The following is a 20,339-nucleotide window of genomic DNA, read 5'->3' as shown; positions in this document are numbered from 1 at the left end:
GCCAACATTCATTTTTAGTATTTGTGCAGTGCATGCTCTGGTAAGAACTTCACTTTGCAGGAATGTTTGCAACTCTAAACTGTTATATGTTTTGAAATATTAATGCATTTGTCTAAAACAAGTGTCATGGAAATTAGACCTCGTTGTCTCAATGGAACTATATGTATAAATAAAGGTAATACATTAACACACAAAATGTATGTATAGCATTTTTTTTTTTTTTTTTTTTTAAATCCATGCATGCAATTACAGAACATTCAAACACCATTTAAAAAGGTCCTTCATCAACAAGTGCTCATCATCACACCATCATGCTGCTAGTAATGGACCTATATAATAGTCCTTGTCAAACTCACTCAAAAAATGCACATCTGTCTCTTCTCATATTAAACATATTCAAAATTATCTAACCATTTAATTGCCTGGTCATGTTAGTTTATTTCCAAAAGTTTCCTCTTTTCTCTAAGGGATAATAAATGTTCTGTATTATTAATGGTCATATTGTTCAGACAAGTTATGTACTTTTCTTGGTTTAATAGTGATTTTATTATGCCTGCCAGGCTGCACTCCGGGCATAGCGAATAGAATTCTCGACCAATCACAACACGTATAATTCAATACGCATGCGCACTTGTCTTTGAGTGTGACCATGGGCAGATACGACTTTGGCAGAATTTAGCTTCGTGCTACTTTAGCTTCATGTTAAAATACACATTTGTCAGTAGTCCAAAGTCAAGCTTTGGTCATTTATCTACGACAGTTTTCTTTAGCTTCCTGTACAGGTAAGAGTGTTTTTAGTACTTGTGTGCAGCTAGGAAGCTAATAATGTATCCTGTAAAGCAGGGTTAGCTTGGTCTAGGACGGGGAGGTGTTAGCACAGCAGCTCTGCTACTGTTTCTACAATAAAGACACATTCAGGGAATATTTATTACTTAGTTGTTTGACTAATGTAAACGCTAAATAAGATGTCAGGGCGAGATTTCATACATTATGGTCCCTGCTCGGACTGGCTTCTCGAGTTAAAACAAATTGAAATGAGTGATTAAAAAGAAAAAAAAAAAACATGTCAGATGTTGTTGAACTGATGATCTGATTAATAGTTTACACGTTTAGGCTCAAAAGCTAATCTTTAATATTCCCCGTGGTTCTTACTTTTTTTTTTTATATATATATATAACTCAAGTATTTGGATTAAATGTGTCAGATTCATCTGGTCACGACCACAAACAGCCTTGTTTGATCTCTGCTGGTCCAGACCAGCTAAAATCATACTGTTATTATCAACAAATATTATTAAATAGAATACATGTTGGTGGTCCCTAAACCACCGAAATTGATCAAAATTGCAGATTTTTTTTTTTTTTTTTGGCATTTTCCTCTTCAGTGGTAGCCACAGCAGGTCATTCCCTCTATTACCCTTTGTCTAAGTCAATTTTGTAAAATGAAATAACTTTTTCTCCTTAACTGTATAAATGGGCTTTTATAAAAACAAAATATAAGATGCTATATTTTTCTGCCACTTCTGTTAGAAATGTGGCTGTTTATTAGACCCAGTTATTAGTTTTTAAAAAAAAAAAATTTTAATCATCGCAATTATGTTAATAGTTTTCATTATTACATTGTTTATTTGCACATTTTTACCCCAAGTATAAGACTTCAAGAGGATTCTTGGAAAATGTGTGTCATGGGGTTCATTTGGTTTCCTCATTTGTTGTTTTTTTGACAGTAGGAGTGTGACAATATCTCAATACGGCAAGGTATCGCAATATTTTTTTGCACGATCGATTATCAATATGCTTGCGCTAAGTATCGATTTAATTTTTAATTTTTTTTTGGGGGGGGGGGGAATGTTGTCACTGTTGAAGGAACTAATATATTGTTATTGTTCTTGTTAGGACATAGATTGATTTCTGACCAATATATCGATCATAGCAGTATTGTCATATCGTGAGATAATCATTATCATGAGCTTTGTTTTGTATCGTATTGTATCGTGAGGTACCCAGAGGTTCCCACCCCTATTTGATAGTATGTTATTATTAAAAATGTATTTACTGTGTCAAACAAAGATACATGTTTGAATTAGAACGGTCTACCGTTTCAGGGATCTTGCTTTTTTTGTGGTTGTTTTCACACATTTTTTTGTTGTTCTCTTGTTGTTTCAGTGCAGTGATTGTGGGTTTGAGTCCCTTGTGTGGCCTTTGTAGGTGTGGGAACCCTGTGAGGGACTACCGGTATTTTGTCCAGGGTGTATCATGCTTTTCGTCCTGAGGCAGGTTGGGATAAGCTCCAGTAAGTTCTGCCACCCAGTGAGATTAGCCAGTATAGAGAGACAACATGTTTTGGGTTGGCGTACACTGCGAATATTCATTAACTTTAAGAATCAATACATGAATAGTTTTGCTTACTATTTTTGTTGTTGAGGTTAATGTCTTTGCCTGGTGCAGTTTGCAGGGCGTGTCGTTGGAGATCACATTGCCGTTTTGGGAGGCGTCTTTGCTGGAGTGATAGTGAAAGCTGTGTGGTGTAGATTAGGTTTTTATAACAATGACGTTTGTGGTATAAGAACCATAAAACAATCAAATGAGGAAGTGAAAGGGTTTTTGGTTACCTTACAACATTAGGAAAGCCTGAATGAATCAGTCTGTGACATCAGTAGATCTTTTCTGATAAATGACTTCCTGGCACACTTGTAATGTTTACTGAAGATTTAAGTGACGTAGTTTTGGATTTTTCACAGTTTTACACAAGTTTTTATCTCCTACCCTATTTGTAAAGTTTCGCCATCCAGTGTTCTGATAACAGAAAACGTCACGAGTCACACAGTGGATTTAGTTTCAACATTGTTCATATGATGGTTATTCAGTAAATAGTGTTTAAGTCATTTGAGGTGTTCCAGTGCATAGTAAAATGCTGATAATGTTTGTGTACCTAATAAATAATACCCAAAATACCTAGTTTAAGTCTTTAAAAACAATAGGTTTGTAATATACAAAGCTAGACCAGTATATTAAAATAGCTTTCGGATTCAAACCTTGTTTTAGCGACATGGTCACCCAGTTAATTGTACGAGAGCATGCTGTGTGTTTACGTCTGTTATAGATTTAGCCTGACTGCTCATGCTTAGGTCAGATTGTTGAGAGTCACAGCCAAACCTTTCTATTCATCTTCTAAAGGTTACTGTTTTCAGGTGATTTTGTACCGGAATCAAGCAGACGAATAAACATGCAGTAATATATGTGTCAGTAAATCAATTGTCGTCTAACAGTTGTCTTTATACCAGGGGTGTCCCAATCCGATATTGGTCTGATATCAGCCTGAAAACGAATATCGGATTCAAATTACCATTTTTTTTTTTTGCAATTAATTTTTTATTTATTTCATTCAATTGTAGAATACTGTAGATATTATGTAACCAATTGGTTAATAATGAATGGTAGTTTTTCTCATACCTACTGTTGCTGACTATTGTTCTCACTTGATCAAGCCTTTTCTAACATTCCACACTACAAAGTAAGTAATTATAATTTTTTTATTAAAGAAAAAAAAAAGTAATAAAAGTATGTATGATTCATGCTGATATCGGATCAATATTGGTATCAGCCGACACTCAATGCTGCAATATCGGTATCATATCAGAAATGAAAAAGCTGTATCGGGACATCCCTACTTTTTACATTGTCCTTTTGCACGCATTACTAGGGATGGGAATTGATAAGACATTAGCGATTGCTTTAACTCTTTATTATCTTATCATTGTCTTTTTAATTTCCTGCAGGAATATCAGCTCCCTTTTAATCCACTAGGTATTGATTGTTTTCACTGGATAATAATATATGTAAAATTGATGAATTATTATTATTACAGCATATGATATGAGCATATGAGAATATTTACGGTGCTCCTTTTGAACTTGAACAACTTGATCCAAAACTGATTTAGACATAAAACAAATAATTATTTTGCGAAAAAGAACATATTAACCAAAAGTTCAGCTGCACTTATGTATTTAAACGGTAAAGCTTTAGTTTAGCCTTTGTTTACATTTCTATAAATGGACCCTCAGAAACGCCGTCCCCATTGTTACATGTGATGTCATCAGCCGTATGTGTGAAAGAGCAAACTAAAGACAACGATCAGTACAAGTCCGCCTCCCGTGTCTGGAAGTGACTAGCGTAGCAACAGAGATGCCACAAACACGGGGGAGTGGTGGCCTAGTGGTTAACGACGCTGGGCTTGTAATCGGAGGGTTGCCGGTTCAAGCCTCACCTGGGCCGTCACTGTGGGATGTTGAGCAAGTCCCTTAACCCCGAACTGCTGCCCACTGCTCCTGGGTTAAATGCAGAGGACGAATTCCATTAATGTGCTGTCTTTAATCTTTAAACACAGCACGGAGGTGGAGGAGATGGATTTTCCGCGGTGGAAAGGAAACAACTGGAAGGAGCTTCATTTGGTGGTAGCATGAACACAATATACAGGACCTGAAGGAGTTTATCGTTGTGTATTTGCGACGTAAGAGGAACCGATAAGCGGAATTGAAATACAAGCAAACAAACGATTCCTAAGAATTGGATTACTGGGAAACGGTTCTCAGAAAGAACCGGTTTTCGATTCCTATCCCTACGCATTACTGTACTTTAATTAATGCATGGGTGAACTGCATACCCTCTGTTTGTATAGAATCTATATATTTTTGATTTAAATATACTGCCTTTTCTTTGGAATGTAGTCAGCAGCAGTGATGTGTTTCTAAAACCCCGTCACTGAATGCGTTTTTGGTCTTGGTTAAAGGGGATTATTCATAGGTTTTGTTGCAGATATTTAAACATATAAGGTGTGCACTGCTGTGTCAGCAAAATTAAGTTCGCAGCCTTGTATTAGTTTAAGAAACCCCTTTGAGGTACAGCTTGGGCTCATTATTAGAGGATTTAAAGCAAACCCTTAGTGTTTTAACATGAAAAAAATCAAATAAAATGGTGCCATTAGACTTGTTTTACAACTGAAATATTACCGTTCAATCTGAGTGTAATATAATGTACTTTAAAGGGGACATATCATGCTAAATCCACTTTTTTAGCCCTTAAATGCATTTTGTTGTATATTTAGAGTGCTTAGAAGTACAGAAAAAATCTAATTAGTCTCTTCAGGTGCTTCTTAGATATCTTTATATTCTGTTTTGCTCATATTTTTCAATCTGTTTCGATTTTTCTATTCTCTATTACGTTTTTTGAACTATTACATCACAGTATTTGCAGCGGAACTGCCAAATTAGGACATCAACTCCAGGTCCAACACTTCGAGCAATCCACCATTTTATTTCTCGCTTTTATTTTGTTGTCCAAGCTCAAGGATGCCGAAGTTACGAGAGGATAAGTCAAAATGTTTGGTTGTTGAATGTAGTAACCCACACGCTTCATTACACCGTCTCCCAGCATCAGAACCTTTTCGAAGTGCCTGGTTGAGTTTTATTTTTCACGGAAATGTACCCACATCTGTGGGTAAGGTCATTTTTGTGTGCGCGAAGCACTTCAAGGATGACTGCTTCTGCACCCTCCGCCAGTATAAAGAAGGATTTGCCGAAAGACTTTGTCTGATTGAGGGTTCAATTCCTTCTATCTTTGGAGACGACGAACAGAGCACTTCGGTCAGCTGTAAATAATGCTAAAAAGTGTGATCATAAGACGTCCCTGTCATTGTTTTGTTAGCATTAGCAGTTGCTTAGCATTTGCCCCGTCTTCAGACTTCATATGTTAGCGCTGTGTGCTCATTTTAGATCCTTGATGATATGGCCTACGTGATTTAATTTAAGTCTAAAGTTTTCATTAGTCATTTCATTTTGCCGTTTTTGTCTTTGAAAAGACTGTATTAAAATGCATTTCGTGACGTTAGCTTGGCGCTAGCGTTAGCTCGGTGCTTGTGTTAGCTCACTTGTTCGGGTTCTGCAGATTGATCATCTTCATTTTCATCTCGCTCCGCCGGGTCAGACTCTGGCTCGAACATGTAAGGCTGGATGGACAAGTCTTCCGTTGTTGACATTTTGTAAATAACCTCTGAATAAAAAGTTTATGCGCTGCTACATAGCCGTATTTCTTCTATCAAACTACAAAAATGGCCGAGCAGGGTGGAGTTGAACCGAGTGTCACCTGAAGAGGGGGCGGGGTATGGAGTGTCTCATTTGCATTTAAAGAGACCGCACCAAAACGAGTTGCTCTCAGAAGCACATTAGAAAAGGGGTAGAAAAGGGGCCTGTGGAGCTATAATAATGAGGAATTCAGACCCAAGCATTGCAGTTCCGCTTTATATAGACCACAACTGTATGATTTATATGTAAAAAGGAAGGATTTAAAACCATGATATGTCCCCTTTAAAACATTTGGTACGCTAAGCTTGTTTTCTCAGAGGGAGTAGCACATGAATCACAGTGGAAACCTTTTGCTCAGCACCCTCTGTGCCTCTTTAACCTCATATGATCTGACAGTCATGTGCTTCTGGGACGACCTGCAGTCCTGACTATCAGCGTTTATTTAAAAATCTTTTCTTTTTTTTTTTAAGATTTGCTGTAATTTTAAATTCAAATGTAATTTTTTCCTATTCATGGGAATTAAGGAAAAGAGAACTAAAAAAGAACCTGTAGTAACTTGGGTTACGCAGAGCAGAGGTTCTCAACTCATGCTTCAGGACCCAAAAGTGAGGTGTTTTTAATGGTTTGTTTACATTTGCTGGAACAAATATATTTTTGTTACACATATTTGATTATGCAGACTGCAGACAAAGTCTTTCTATAGCGGAACACATTTAGGAATCAAACTTTTTAATGCCTTGGGTTGCAGCTTGTTTGTAAGGAGTAATTGAGGCTCCCAAAGATAAAACCTTTTAGAAATAATGACTGAGATTACTCAGTCTTTGTTACCCCAAACATTGTTTAGAAACCAAAATATTGCTCCAGTATAATTGCAGTTTTACTCACAAGTTAGAGAATAAAGCTGCCTGATAATGTAAACATTGTTTTTGCTTTGGCAGAGAGGCTATAATTCCTCCCTCCGGTTTCCAGGGATCACTCGTCTCACTCTGATGAACGCTCAGCAAGACGTGGACCTCCTGGAAGGTAAAACCTAAACACAACAGAAACATGACCATCGTATTACATCACATCGTCCTACATTAAACTATATGTGCAGAGTCCCCATCTTATACATTTATCCAAGCTATTTTCTGCTCAGTTCTTTGTAACCTTGTCAAAGTCTTTCACGTTTTGATCTAAAGTAAACATTTTTTTTTTTTTTACTGATATATTTGAACACTGATGTGTTACATTTACTTCCCCCTGTTGGTAAATCCTTTTAGAAACACAAATTCAGAGTGTAGTGACGAATCAAAAAATAATAAAAATGCATGGTCAGGGCTGAGTCACATCTTATCACATTGAGCAACATTGGACTCTAGGACGTTTCTTAGTGAGCTGGAGATGACAGCAGACGCAAATGAGAAGTCCAGTCTCAGTAAGTTGTTTGCTACATTTGGACAAAAATGTTTAACATTTGTTTTGTTTTTTTGAATAGTTGTGGTTTTTCCAGACAGTCTGCTGCCTTTATATAACCTTTTTCTGTGTTCTTGTAAAGCCTGTGAGTGGAGTGACTGGGTTTAGTATTGAGTAAGGAGGTAATTACTGGCTACTGCTGACAGGGTGTACAATAAAATGCTTTGGCTTAAAGTTTAAACTAAAGTCATTACAGTAGTTTAGGAATCACTGTTCAGTTGCTTTTAGCTTGCTACAGTGAGTTAATGGGCTTTTATATTTAATTGCTATTCTTTTTATTGTTCTTTTGTGAATATAAACCAAAGCAGTATTTAGTTAATTTGTTTAGTTTAGTTTGTGAGCATTATCAAAAGGTTTGCGGTTGAAGCTACAAAAATCCATGACCTCTGTTAGTTTGCTTCAGAGTGTACTTCATGTTTTAAGAAACGATGACTCTTGGGTTTTTTAAGCTTGAAAGCTGAGCTTTAGTTTTATCACTTGGTGAAAAACTGCAACGCGGCTGCAGGAATGTGTTTTGTAAAGCTTCGGATATAAAAGCACTGTTTTATTGATAAGCTGCTTATCAGTCTGTCATCTATTACTCGTGATACTGTACCAAAGATCTTCTTGTCTTTGTTGTTGGTCTTGTTGATTATGTCATTGCTTGGTGAAGGGCAGCACCTATTCTCCCTGGGGGATGAATGCTTTGTTTCTTTTATCTCTGTTTTGATGAGGATAACTTTTTTTCCCTGTTGTTTTCTCAGAGGACTCCCCTCAGGAAAATGGAGTCCAGACAAACCAGTACAGCGCTATTTCTCCACCTGCCTCACCTGTGGACCAGGAGCAGGACGGAGGCTTCTCTACGTACTTTGAGGAGAAGGTGCCTATTCCCAATGACGCGAACCAGGTAAACCTTTACAAACAATGTACCAAACAAACATTAATGGCTTACAACAACAACAAAAACAATGCTTCTCCTCATTCTATGCGGTTTTTAAAAAATTGCTGCTGTGTTACACTAAGAGTTTATCTTGTGTAACTTCAGGCATTTAGTTTCCGTAAACTCTGGGCCTTCACTGGACCCGGGTTTCTGATGAGCATTGCCTATTTGGATCCTGGGAACATTGAGTCTGACCTTCAATCAGGAGCTAAAGCTGGCTTTAAGGTGACTTCTAAACCCTTTTCAACTTTTTTGCAAACCACTTGGCTGAGAACAATTATATTATCAGAATAGTTAATTTTTTTATTTACTCTATTAGATAATGTAGACATTAGTTTTTTGTCCTTTTTTGTAATAGTTGCATATTTGTGAACATTTCCAAGTAGTGTTTTTTAAATTAAGTATAGATTAGTTTCCTGCAGATTGGCCCATAACCCCGGAACAGGGTTCTATTTAATTACATGGGTTAAAGTCTCTCAGGTTTAGTTATGTGACAAACTGCTACGAATATATTAGAATTAACATCTGCAGTCCATACAGTAGCTAACAATGCAAACGTTCTCCCTACTGTTAGCTCCTGTGGGTGCTTCTTGGAGCCACCATCATTGGGTTGCTGTTGCAAAGGTTGGCCGCACGTCTCGGCGTCGTCACAGGAATGCACTTGGCTGAAGTTTGCAACCGACAGTATCCCACAGTGAGTACTTCAGACTCTTAATGCAATTACATGATGGTGTTCAGGTGTTCATAGACCTATAAGTGTGATCGCAGTTTGTTTGCCATGTTTAGTATTAGGTTGTGTACTGTTGTGATGTGGAACTTTAGCAGCTTTTTGTTTTTTATTATTTGTATTTATTTATTCTAGCTGCTTTTTAGAGCGTCACATCAAACTGTTGCCTTTACAGGTTCCTCGAATCATCCTTTGGTTAATGGTCGAACTGGCCATCATTGGCTCAGACATGCAGGAGGTCATTGGCTGTGCCATAGCACTGAACCTTCTTTCTGTGGGCAGGTAATGCTTTTATCTGACTGCAAACCACACACACAACATATGATGTATTTTACATTATTTTTTATTATGTATGAGAATCATTTTTGTCTCTTTGTGTTTGTCTAGGATCCCACTGTGGGCAGGAGTTCTTATCACCATCACAGACACATTTGTCTTCTTGTTTTTAGATAAATATGGTACATAATTTACTTTTGCAGATGCACATATATTGTTGGGCTTCTTTAGGTTTATACTTTTTTTTGTCTCTGTAGGTCTAAGAAAACTTGAAGCTTTCTTTGGCTTCCTGATCACAGTCATGGCTATAAGTTTTGGTTACGAGGTCAGTGTCCACCTATTTTTTGGACATGAGAGAAGCTTTGGTGTGTTGTGATTTTTACATGTGTAGTGTATACATTAGTGTTTTCTTCTTACAGTATGTTCTGGTAAAGCCTGACCAAGGTGAGCTGCTGAAGGGCATGTTTGTACCGTACTGTGCCGGCTGTGGGCCTGTGCAGCTAGTGCAAGCTGTTGGGATCGTTGGTGCCGTCATCATGCCTCACAACATCTACTTACACTCTGCTTTGGTCAAGGTTGGTATCTTTGTATTAAAACTAGACATTTTAAGAAATCCAGGCATTGAGCAGATTAGGATGTTTGACCAAAACCTTTGTTTTTTCCCGTGTTGAACAGTCTCGGGATGTCGATCGTAAAAATAAAAATGACGTAAAGGAAGCCAACAAGTACTTCTTCATTGAGTCTACTATCGCTCTCTTCATCTCTTTTCTCATCAACGTATTTGTCGTGGCTGTTTTTGCTCAAGCCTTCTACAATAAAACCAATATGGATGTGGTAAGTCTGCAGTATAGAAATGACAACCATCTCCTACCGAATATTAAAGTCTTTTATCATGTTTTGCTCATCAATAATATTTCTGCTAATAAAGATAATACTGTCTCTGCTGTTACAGAATGCTGAATGCAACATGACAGGCAGCCCTCACACAGATCTCTTCCCCCTCAACAACGCAACACTCGAGGTGGACATTTACAAAGGGGTATGTCTAATTTGGTTTACTTTTTTGTAATGAATGCATCGCTAGTGTTTTCAATGTAAATACAATCTGAACATACATTATATTATAGGGGTTGAACATGAACAGTCTGTGACCCGAAAAAATCTGTGATCTCTGCAGCTTCTCAGCGGTAGAGAAGAAGAGTGCTAAACTTTTTTGTAGCTATTAAGAAGCTATTACTCCCCCCTAAATATTACGCTCTGGTGGGTGAAGTAAATGCAGACTGGAGAAAAATTATAAACGTGTTTAAGGGGAAGTAAATGTCTGCTGAGAAGCCACAGGGGTTGGAACTGTCGCCGCCTGCGGTCACAGATTTTTCCTGGTCACAGATTTTGGCACAACACCGGCGCTCGGCTTTGACTCTTGGTGACGTCATTGACTAGTTGACGTCGACTTGACTAGTATGCACATAGAGTCAACCTTTAAAATTATGTAGTCGTTCAACCCCTAGTATATTGTAGGTGTTTTCCCACAATAAACATAATGTACTTCAAATAATGCCCTTTGTTTTTCCACATACACATAATGTACATTAAATAATGCCCTTTGAAAGACTGTTGTTGATTCTTAAGAGAGACTTTTTTATTTTTGTAACTTAAATTTTCATTGGGTATATTTGGAACACTACAACAAAAACAAATTAAAAGAACAAAACAAAATATACTGTTTGAGAGTTTGTCTCAGTTCCTGCATTCTGTCAGTTTCCACACAGGTCTTTTCCAGTTTCTTATTTCAGTCTTTGTCAATGTGTTTAGCCTGAAATAACATCCACTTCTCTTATTTAATTTTCATCTGCGCTACGGTCAGTTTTTCCATGACGAAGTTTTCCTCTATTGTTTCTATCTATTGATCCTGGGTAAAAAGAAAAAATGTGTAGGCATACAAGCACAGACAATATGTTCAAAGTACATTTAAGTTTTGTACCATTGTTTTGTGTATTGTCATAGGACTATAGAAATAGATAAGACTGGAGTCCATAGCTTCCATAAGATTGTGCAGTCCTTCCTTCTGCAGCTACATATAAATGCATGGGTAAAGAGAAGGCAGGAAAATGGTTATAATATATTTTCAGAAATGCATGAAAATAACACTTCCAATGGTGTTGCTGGTGTGACTAAAGTGAACTTCTCCACTTTTAAAATGTCAAAATAGCAACTACATTATTTCAATATGTATTTAACAGAAGTTTATAGTAATATAGAGGTTGAAATGCAGATATGATATGAATAGATCATACATTTTTATAATGTGTGTGTGTGTCCGCAGGGAGTAGTGCTGGGCTGTTTCTTTGGACCTGCAGCTCTTTACATCTGGGCCATAGGGATTCTGGCTGCAGGACAGAGCTCCACCATGACAGGCACTTACTCTGGGCAGTTTGTGATGGAGGTAAGAAAATACTGGTAAAGCTTGATAATAATATAATATTCATTTGTGGTTGACCAAAAACGTGTTTTTTCATACATATTTATGTTTTCTGTCATGTGAAGGGATTCCTGAACCTACGGTGGTCTCGCTTTGCCCGAGTGTTGCTGACTCGCTCAATTGCCATCACGCCTACACTGCTGGTAGCCATTTTCCAGGATGTTCAGCACCTAACGGGAATGAACGACTTTCTTAATGTACTTCAAAGCCTGCAGGTAAGACTGAGGGATCGAAGAGCCGTTGGGTTTAAACCAAGCCTTTTCACCCAAATCTGTTCAGTTTTTCTTTGGTTTTTTTCTGTTCGAGGTCAAACTCTCTTTCCCCCTCTTTCCACAGCTTCCATTTGCTTTGATTCCTATTCTGACCTTCACCAGTCTGACATCCATAATGAACGACTTTGCTAATGGATTGTGAGTGAAAATCACTGTATTATCTAATATCAGCTGTTATGCATTCAACAATTATAACGACTGCTTCTACAGAATACCATATTTACACTGAAAGGACAAAGAGTTTCTAGTTTGTCATTATTACAGTGGATCAGAATTAAAAAAATTCAGAAAACTTTATGCTCAAGGCTTGAGGCCAAAGACAGATTGATGCATATTTGACGGAGTCTTCCTTATTTAAAAATACACAGTGGTATAATTGACCACATGTTTAGCTTTTGAAAGTTTTCATTTAAAGTAACTAAGAGAGGTACAGTATATTTCTGTGTGTTTCAGTCTTTTGTTAACTCATTCAATGCCATTGACATAATTTTACGTCATTTCAAATCCAAACGCTCAGTGCCAAAGACGTAATTTTACGTCAATTACGTTTTTTCACAGAAATTGCTAGGATAGACTGTGACGGAGTTCTCCTGTAAATATAAGGCTTCTCTGTTGATGTAGTGACAAGTGTGCCCTCAAAATGGCAGCAGCGCATCTTTGGTTGAGAGATTAGCCACTGATGCGACCATTAGCTAAGGAGGAAGAAGCAGGAACGAGTGAGATTATGGCGCTACGGAGTGATATTGTGAAGTATCCAGCAGCTCACAGAACCACATACTAACACAGAACATGTGTGGACCTGAGTGAATTATTGATAATGTTGCGATTGTGAGATAAAACCATCAACTAACCGGGCCAAATGGGTCATCTCTGCGTGTTGGGAGGAAGAGGAAGTTATGTCTGTGTTTGACGGAGTGGGGGGCAGATACAAAATACAGTAAGCTAAACATTCAACTGTGAGCCAGACAGCAAAATAATAAGTGCCATGTAGGTGGTAGATGAGAGATCACCCGTGATGGGCAAAGGTCAAAGGGAGAGGAAAAGAGTTTACGAGACAGAAAATGGCGCTACGAGATTTGATGCTGAAGTTCCCAGCAACGCACACCCGACCAGAGCACGTGTGGAACTAAGTGGACTATTGAGAGTGTTGCGATGGTGAGAGAAAACTCTCAAAAAACGTGGCAAGGGGTGACACTTGACATGTCCGGGAGGAGGAGGAAGTTGCTTTTGTGGAGAATGACAGGGCGAGAGACTTGGAGGACAGCCAAAATACAGTAAGAAAACCATTCAACTCTGGCCCAGATAGCATAATAATAATAATATTGTTTCCATCAAAAGCCTGGTCTTAATGTTGTTTTTGTAGTTTTATAGAAGGAAACCAACATTGAGGTGTCCCTAAAGCAAAAAAAAACTGCTTCAAAGTCACTAATAGGTTTTTTCAGAAAAAGCCATTTTTCTCAGGTTTTTGTTACAAACTGGTGATTTGTGTGAAACTTGCCTCTATTCAACTGCTGATTACAGAAGAATGAAATCTAATCATTCAGAATCTGGTGTCAGAATTCAGATTGTCATTATACAGAATATTCTGTGGGTCTTTAAAAATCAGTCAAAATGCTCAAAAATGGCTGACACTGAGGGGGTAGAAATTCTGAAAATGGCTGGCACTGAATGAGTTAAAAAGGTTTGAACAAACAAGATATTTTCTGTCAGTTTCTTGTAAATCTGCAGGTTATAATGTTGAACTGTCTCCTTTTCAGGTTTTGGAAGATTTCAGGAGGAATTGTCATTCTGGCGGTTTGTGCAATCAACATGTACTTTGTGGTTGTGTACATAACGGCGTTAAACAGCGTGCTGCTCTACGTGTTTGCCGCCTTTCTCTCCATTGCCTACCTGTGCTTCGTCATCTATCTGGTAGGTTGCATGTCAACATTGATGTCTTTTATTCTTTAATAAATCATCTTAGCAAATATATTGTCATAACATTTTCCAATCTGCGATGTGTGAGAACAAAGTTCATGGTGTGTTCTCACTCTTTTCTCGCCACCTGCAGGCATGGCATTGTCTGATTGCTTTGGGGGTTTCCTGCCTGGACTTTGGCAGCCGGGTAAGCAACCGACCTGCTGTGTTCATTGAAGAACAGTCAGAGTACGACACCTAAAGCCCAACAATGATCACCAGCATTTCTCTTTATGTCTGGGAGACGGTTTCTGGTTCAGTATTGTTCAGCAGGTTGAGAGCAATGTTTCCGTTAATGTCTTGGGTTTATTTTGTCTTGTTTTTTTGTTTTGAGCAGGATATCAACAGTTGGTGTGTTTTTTCCCCAAATTTTCCAAACATGTGACACACTAAAAGCATTGCAACACAATGTTTGCAGTGTTGTGAATTAATTTATTTTGGTTTCACTGATCACATGAGTTGGATTACAACAGTGGAAGCAGTGAGGAAGTCACAACCAAAAACATTTTTTTGTGGCACAATTAAACACAAAATGACTTCAGTTCATAAACATTTCTTGCCAAGTCTATATTTGTTTTTGGATAACAAGCATTTCAGTCTATCTCCAGTTTTATTCACTATTTGCTGTTGTCTTTTGAGACATTTTACCTTTTTGTCTGCCATGATGTTCCTAAAATGAAGATGTGTAGCAATAAACCTCTCAGGTGTTCTTCACCTCTAACTCTATATTCTGTGTAGACTCTTTGGAGCATTTCAGTATTTGGAATATGAGTGTTTTGGGACATTTTAATGTCTGACAAAAGTTTCCATATGAATGAACCTGTAACTGCTGGTCATAGGAATGTCTGTATATATCTGATTGATAGAAATTAATCAACCCAAAGTGTTAACAGCTAACTTTCCTATTTTTATTTCTAAGAGTTCAAACTCTAAACGTGCAATATAAAAACTAAACTGATTCAAACATAGACGTACATACAGCAGATGTGGCTTTATCCTCACTTTTAGTGCCTTTAATAACCAGTGTACCACACACTCTGGATGAAGTGGAATGATAATGAAACACATTTTAATCTTCAGTCTTTCTGAGTTTTTGTGGTTTGAGAAAAAGGATTGTGCTGTTTTTTCATCACGCTAAAGCTCTATGATAGTGAGTTTGCTGTGTTGTGAACAGGTTTTTAAAGTCATTAGTTACAGTATTTCAGTTTAAAAAAAAAAAAAAAGCTACAGCAGTTGTCATGTTAAACTTCAAAATAAAAGTTACAAGACCTTTTTCAAAATTGATAATTTATGACTATAATGCTTGTTGAGGTGTCATGTCACTGAAGACTCTTTTTTTTGCTTTGTTTTCTGACCACATTTTGATTGTGTTGTTGTCAGTTTCTGGTTCTTCACAACTCCTCATCCATTTTAGCCTAAACCAGTGTTAAAGGCTTCTCCATACACCATAGGAACCCTCAACTCATGCCATAAATGCACTGTTTTTTTTTTTTTTGCATCGATCAACAAAACTTGTGATTGGTCCCAATCTGATTGGAGGATAGATTCTGTTCTCTTTTCAGGCAGGGTGATCTGACTCAAGTGGTTTATCTAAACTATCTTGTTGTAATTCAACTGGTCATTGTGTTATCTGGTGGCTAGTTTTACGAGATAACATGCCTGGTAATATTTAAAGGGCAAAAAAATAATTGAAAAAGCAGTTTAAAGTAATGTAAGTGATGGCGTTAAAGCCTTGGATTTGTGGTTACTAGTTATAGTGGTCACTGTGTGTGTCCTATAACTAAGGTTTGTACTCATTTTAGCTTTGACCAATTGGATTTAATCTGTTTTATAAGCAGTTTAATTGTAAAAGCAGCTTTGTAAATATATTTCATGTGCTGAATTAAAAAAAAAAAAAAAAAAACCCAATTCAACTGCAAAAGTTAAAATGCTAACTAGAGTCCTATTTACATGAACAGGTTCTCACAAATCTGAGTACAGTACTCGTACTGGGAACAGTGGAATCGGGACATTCTTGGCAGTTAAACCATTACTTTACTCTTTAAGGTACTGCTTTTTTCCACTTCACGGCCTTAAAACCGGGGACAACATGTACTGTATTCACACATGTTGTTTCCACTCTGAACTGAGACCCTCCAGTGTCATTTATTTACTAGTTATTCGTCATTAGTATCAGGTAGTGACTGCATGTGTGTCGGCTCAATAGTTAGAATTCTCCAAAGTCTGTCTCTTAACGACTGAAACTTAACGTCTGACCCTGTTTTTTTTTTTTTCTACCTTGAGAACAAGAACAATGTTCTGTCCTTATGGAGTATGTAGAAGCCATTGCTCTTCTAGTCAAACTGTGACTGAACTGTGCTGTAGGACTGTGTGACAACATCAAGTCTTCCATGCAGACAGTAAAGGTGGCTTTCAGGGGTGACGGTCATGTCACATGTTCTGTGTTGTTGTTTTTATCATGTAAAGTCTCAGGTTCCCAGTTAAGAGCTTTTTAAATCTTAAACAGCAATTATTTTGCAGCTCTTTGGGACCAAATAATGATTTGTCTGTTATTTGCCCCTGAATGAAGTACACCACGTGTCTGAATAAATACAGATATTGGATATAAGGACAGTTGTCAGTGTCTTCTGTTTTATTATCCAAAGTAAGAGGATAAATCCATATCTTTGGTTTGATTGTGGTCCTGATAAAATAAGTTGCATAAAAGCTCAGCGCAGATTTTAGATTTCCATCTCCAATTAAAGGAAACTGTCACTTAAGAAGGTTTACGATTCATGAATAAATACATCTTTGTGTCGTAGGGCTGTAATAAATAGAAAAAATATTTGCATTTGACTTTTCAATAATCAGTAAAGTATTAAAATATGTTGGTTTTTAAACATAGTGTAATTTTAATTTGCTTAAAATGAAGGTATGACATTTCTTTCAGTTACATTCATTATTTTTGTCACATTATCCAGGTTTCATGAAGACTAACAACAAACAGACCTAATCTTTTTATTTTTATTTTATTTTAATTTAATTACTTGCTCTACATAGAACTACACCTATAAGTCAGAAGTAATTTATTTGCAATACAAGACTTTTTGATTGGGTTATTTTTGTTTTTACGTAACTTGGTTACGAAGAACCTCCCTTAAATGTTTTTGACACCTTAAACCATTAAAAGCACAGACTACCTGCATGTAGACAGGAGTATTACATTGTTTTGATTACAGAAGACATTTTACAAATACAAAATAATTGCTATTTGAGTGTGTGCGGGGGGGAAAAAGTACCTTCCGTCGGTCATAAATGATGTTTATCATCACTTTGCAAAACAAACCTCAGAGACATACATTTCTTCTACATCATATTCCAATTCAAGAAGCGTCACCTTTAAGTTAAGATACATAATGATCTAAACATAAGTAATATTTAATTTATTTCATATTTCAGCCTTTGAGCAGAGCTGCATAAAATTAAAATTCAAGGTTCACATCGAAACATGTTGGACTACAGTCCTCCATAATGACTTTTGGTAATAATTCCTCACTAAAAATCTATATACCACTTTACTTTTTAAACCTCTGTGACATGTGAAGGAAAAAACAACAACGCTGACATTTCGCTTATTGTGTTTGGGTCTTAAGGACGTTCCAAGGACTTTAGTTTGCATGAAGGAGAATGTCACAGGTTGATAGCTTTAAATAAAGAAATAGTTTTATGTGTTTCGAGGACAAAAGCAAGGAATGCATATTTTTGTTGGTATGTTTTTACATGGGAGAACTGTGAGGAAAAGATGACAGTGGAGTTGTCCAAAAGTTTATCATTTTTCATACCAGAGTGAATGCTCAACCGTCAGTTTCTTTCTGGAACAAAGATAGGCTTTGATTTCATTTTATTATCAAACAGGGATATAATTTTTGTAAAATCACACAAATTGTAATATTCTTCCCTTAACACATGCTTCCCTATTACAGGGCAAACTGATAATATATTCAACGCTAACTCTATTATGTTGTCTCTCTCTTCCAGATGCCCTTCGGCCTGTCTCGCATTTACCTACAGAATGAGATGGACACGTACACGCTGGTGGAGAGATGAGGGACCTGCTGATTGATTGCTAAAAGATGTTGACCTCAGCCCACCCACAGACCACCTCCCTAAAACCTGACCGTCTTCTTCTCTCTGGGTTACAAAGTGTCCTTATGGTGCGTTGGCACATCTCTATAACTGACATCATTCTGATAACACATGGCTGAGATACAGTAGTGTATGTTTAGTATATCAGCAATGAAGAAAGTTGACTGAAATGTGTCGGGAAAAAAAACAAAAACATTGTTAAATATCTATATTAAAATGAACACAGATGCTGAAGCACGGAGCGTTAATTTCCCTGCATTAGTCTAAATGCCTTTCAGATGGACATCATGTTAATATTTCATGTACATAACAACCAGAATTAATCTAAAGAACTAAACGTGGCTTTACTTTTCAGCATCTCTGGGAATTTTATATTATTTTTCCTCCAAAGCACTGCTGCAGCTTCTTCTTTATTATTATTGAGGACCTGAAAGATCCTGGATTTCTTCTCTCAAACTGAGCATACTTGTATTATTAAAGTAAATGATACTGATGAAAAAAAGAAAGAAAATTTGTATGACACTTAAACATATTTAAGATATTTATTGGGATTTTTTATTTCCCATGAGTTTTTATCCAAATGTACAGTATTGACAGTTTTATGTCAATTTATTTTGAAACCATGAGAGAAATATACGCCTTTTTTGTAAACGTTCTATTTGTCAAAAGTCCTGGCTGGTAAAACAAAGACACGTTTACATTCCCTTTGACATGTTCCATATTTGCATGAGTTCCCAGTGTGTTCTCAGTGATGAATGAGGTTATTTTATGTTCTGATAGTTGATGTCTGTTCATCCATTTAGAAAAGTCTAATTTTATACATTTGTTAGGCTTATTGCCTTAATTTGAAGCACTTGTTTTAGTGAAATTTGTAAGCTATTTTTTTAACAAATACACAATTTTACTGAATTTAGTTTTTTATACCTTTTGCTTTGTCTGAACTAAAGTACAGACCTTTTCCAAAAAAATAGAATATCATGGAAAAGTTGTTTAATTTTCATAATTCTATTCAAAAAGTTAAACTTTCATATATTATAGATTCAGGGCCCACAATTTAAATGATTTCAAGTATTTGTTTATTTTTTTTACATAATTTGGGCTTCCAGCTCATAAAACCCATGAAAACAGGAATTCAAAAAAAATGAGAATACTGTGAAGAAATCATTTACTTTTCAGTTTTTGCAGAAAATAAAGAGGAGAAGAAGGACTGGACTGTTGGCCATGGTCCAAGGTCCTCTTTTCTGATGAAAGTAAAGTGTTCCTTTCATTTGGGAATCAAAGTCCAAGGGTTTGGAGGAAGACGGGTCAGGAACAGAACCCAAACTGCTTGAGATCCAGTGTGAAATATCCACAGTCAGTCATGATTTGGGGTGCAATGTTTTGTTCTGTTCCTCACCCGTCTTCCTCCAAACCCTTGGTCAATTGCTCAAATTATGTAAAAATAAACAAATAAATACTTGAAATCGTTTCAATTGTGGGCCCTGAATCTGTAATCTATGAAACTTAAACTTTTTGAATGGAATTATGGAATTTAAACAACTTTTCCATGTGTATTTTTGTGCATATTTCTTGCTTGCCTCACAGTAAGAAGGTTATGGGTTCACGTTCTTGTGGCTTTCTGTGCAGGTTTTTCTGTTTATTCCACGATCCCAAAAAAATATGTACAAGCTTTTCATTTGAATCTGGTTTAGTGTGTTTGCCTGTCATAAACTGATGCGTACCTCGCCTTTTTACCATGAGTAAGGTTTTAAGCTGATCACAATATGTGGCTTGAAGATAGAAAAGGACGAAGCCTTTGTGTTTAACTTAGAGTAACACACGTTTGCAGTAAACTGTTATACTGGGAACAGCTGGGATGCATTTAAACACCAGATAACCTTCACAATACGTAGCTATGATGATCAATATATTTGTCTCCATTTGTATTTGTGTCTTGTTTTTCCCTCTTTTTCTACCTTTCTAAAGCAGTGTTGCATAGTGTCTCTGTGTAGTGAGGGAACCAGACGAGGGAATTATATACAAAGTATTACCAAACATTATGAAGCAGA

At 36.8% G+C, this 20,339-nt stretch overlaps 1 protein-coding gene across 4 annotated transcripts; it reads left to right on the top strand.

Annotated features, from left to right (window-relative positions):
• Positions 1-647: 647 nt before the first annotated feature.
• LOC114463264 (natural resistance-associated macrophage protein 2-like) lies at positions 648-19,362 on the top strand. 4 transcript variants are annotated; one of them, XM_028446703.1, is made up of 17 exons: positions 648-782; positions 7,052-7,105; positions 8,281-8,423; positions 8,562-8,681; positions 9,031-9,150; positions 9,359-9,465; positions 9,571-9,641; positions 9,717-9,784; positions 9,879-10,034; positions 10,135-10,293; positions 10,412-10,498; positions 11,783-11,902; positions 12,004-12,153; positions 12,275-12,348; positions 13,968-14,121; positions 14,261-14,314; positions 18,184-19,362. In XM_028446703.1, the coding sequence occupies exons 2-17, from the start codon at positions 7,072-7,074 to the stop codon at positions 18,250-18,252; spliced, it is 1,686 nt and encodes a 561-aa protein (XP_028302504.1). In that variant the 5' UTR covers positions 648-782; positions 7,052-7,071; the 3' UTR covers positions 18,253-19,362. The 4 variants fall into 4 exon arrangements, with proteins under 4 accessions (XP_028302504.1, XP_028302503.1, XP_028302505.1 ...); XM_028446702.1 differs by having other exon boundaries at positions 7,021-7,105; XM_028446704.1 differs by lacking the exon at positions 648-782 and adding an exon at positions 4,435-4,453.
• Positions 19,363-20,339: the final 977 nt, after the last annotated feature.

The sequence above is a fragment of the Gouania willdenowi genome, chromosome 5, assembly GCF_900634775.1.
Source record: "Gouania willdenowi chromosome 5, fGouWil2.1, whole genome shotgun sequence".
Lineage (NCBI taxonomy): Eukaryota > Metazoa > Chordata > Actinopteri > Blenniiformes > Gobiesocidae > Gouania > Gouania willdenowi.
This window is presented reverse-complemented; position numbering and strand designations above follow the sequence as displayed.

Excerpts from the sequence above, each read along its gene's own strand:
- LOC114463264 (XM_028446703.1), top strand. The coding sequence starts at position 7,072 with ATGAACGCTCAGCAAGACGTGGACCTCCTGGAAG. Across the intron at positions 9,785-9,878 it reads CTATAAGTTTTGGTTACGAG|TATGTTCTGGTAAAGCCTGA; the intron begins GTCAGTGTCCAC and ends TTCTTCTTACAG. Across the intron at positions 12,154-12,274 it reads ATGTACTTCAAAGCCTGCAG|CTTCCATTTGCTTTGATTCC; the intron begins GTAAGACTGAGG and ends CTCTTTCCACAG.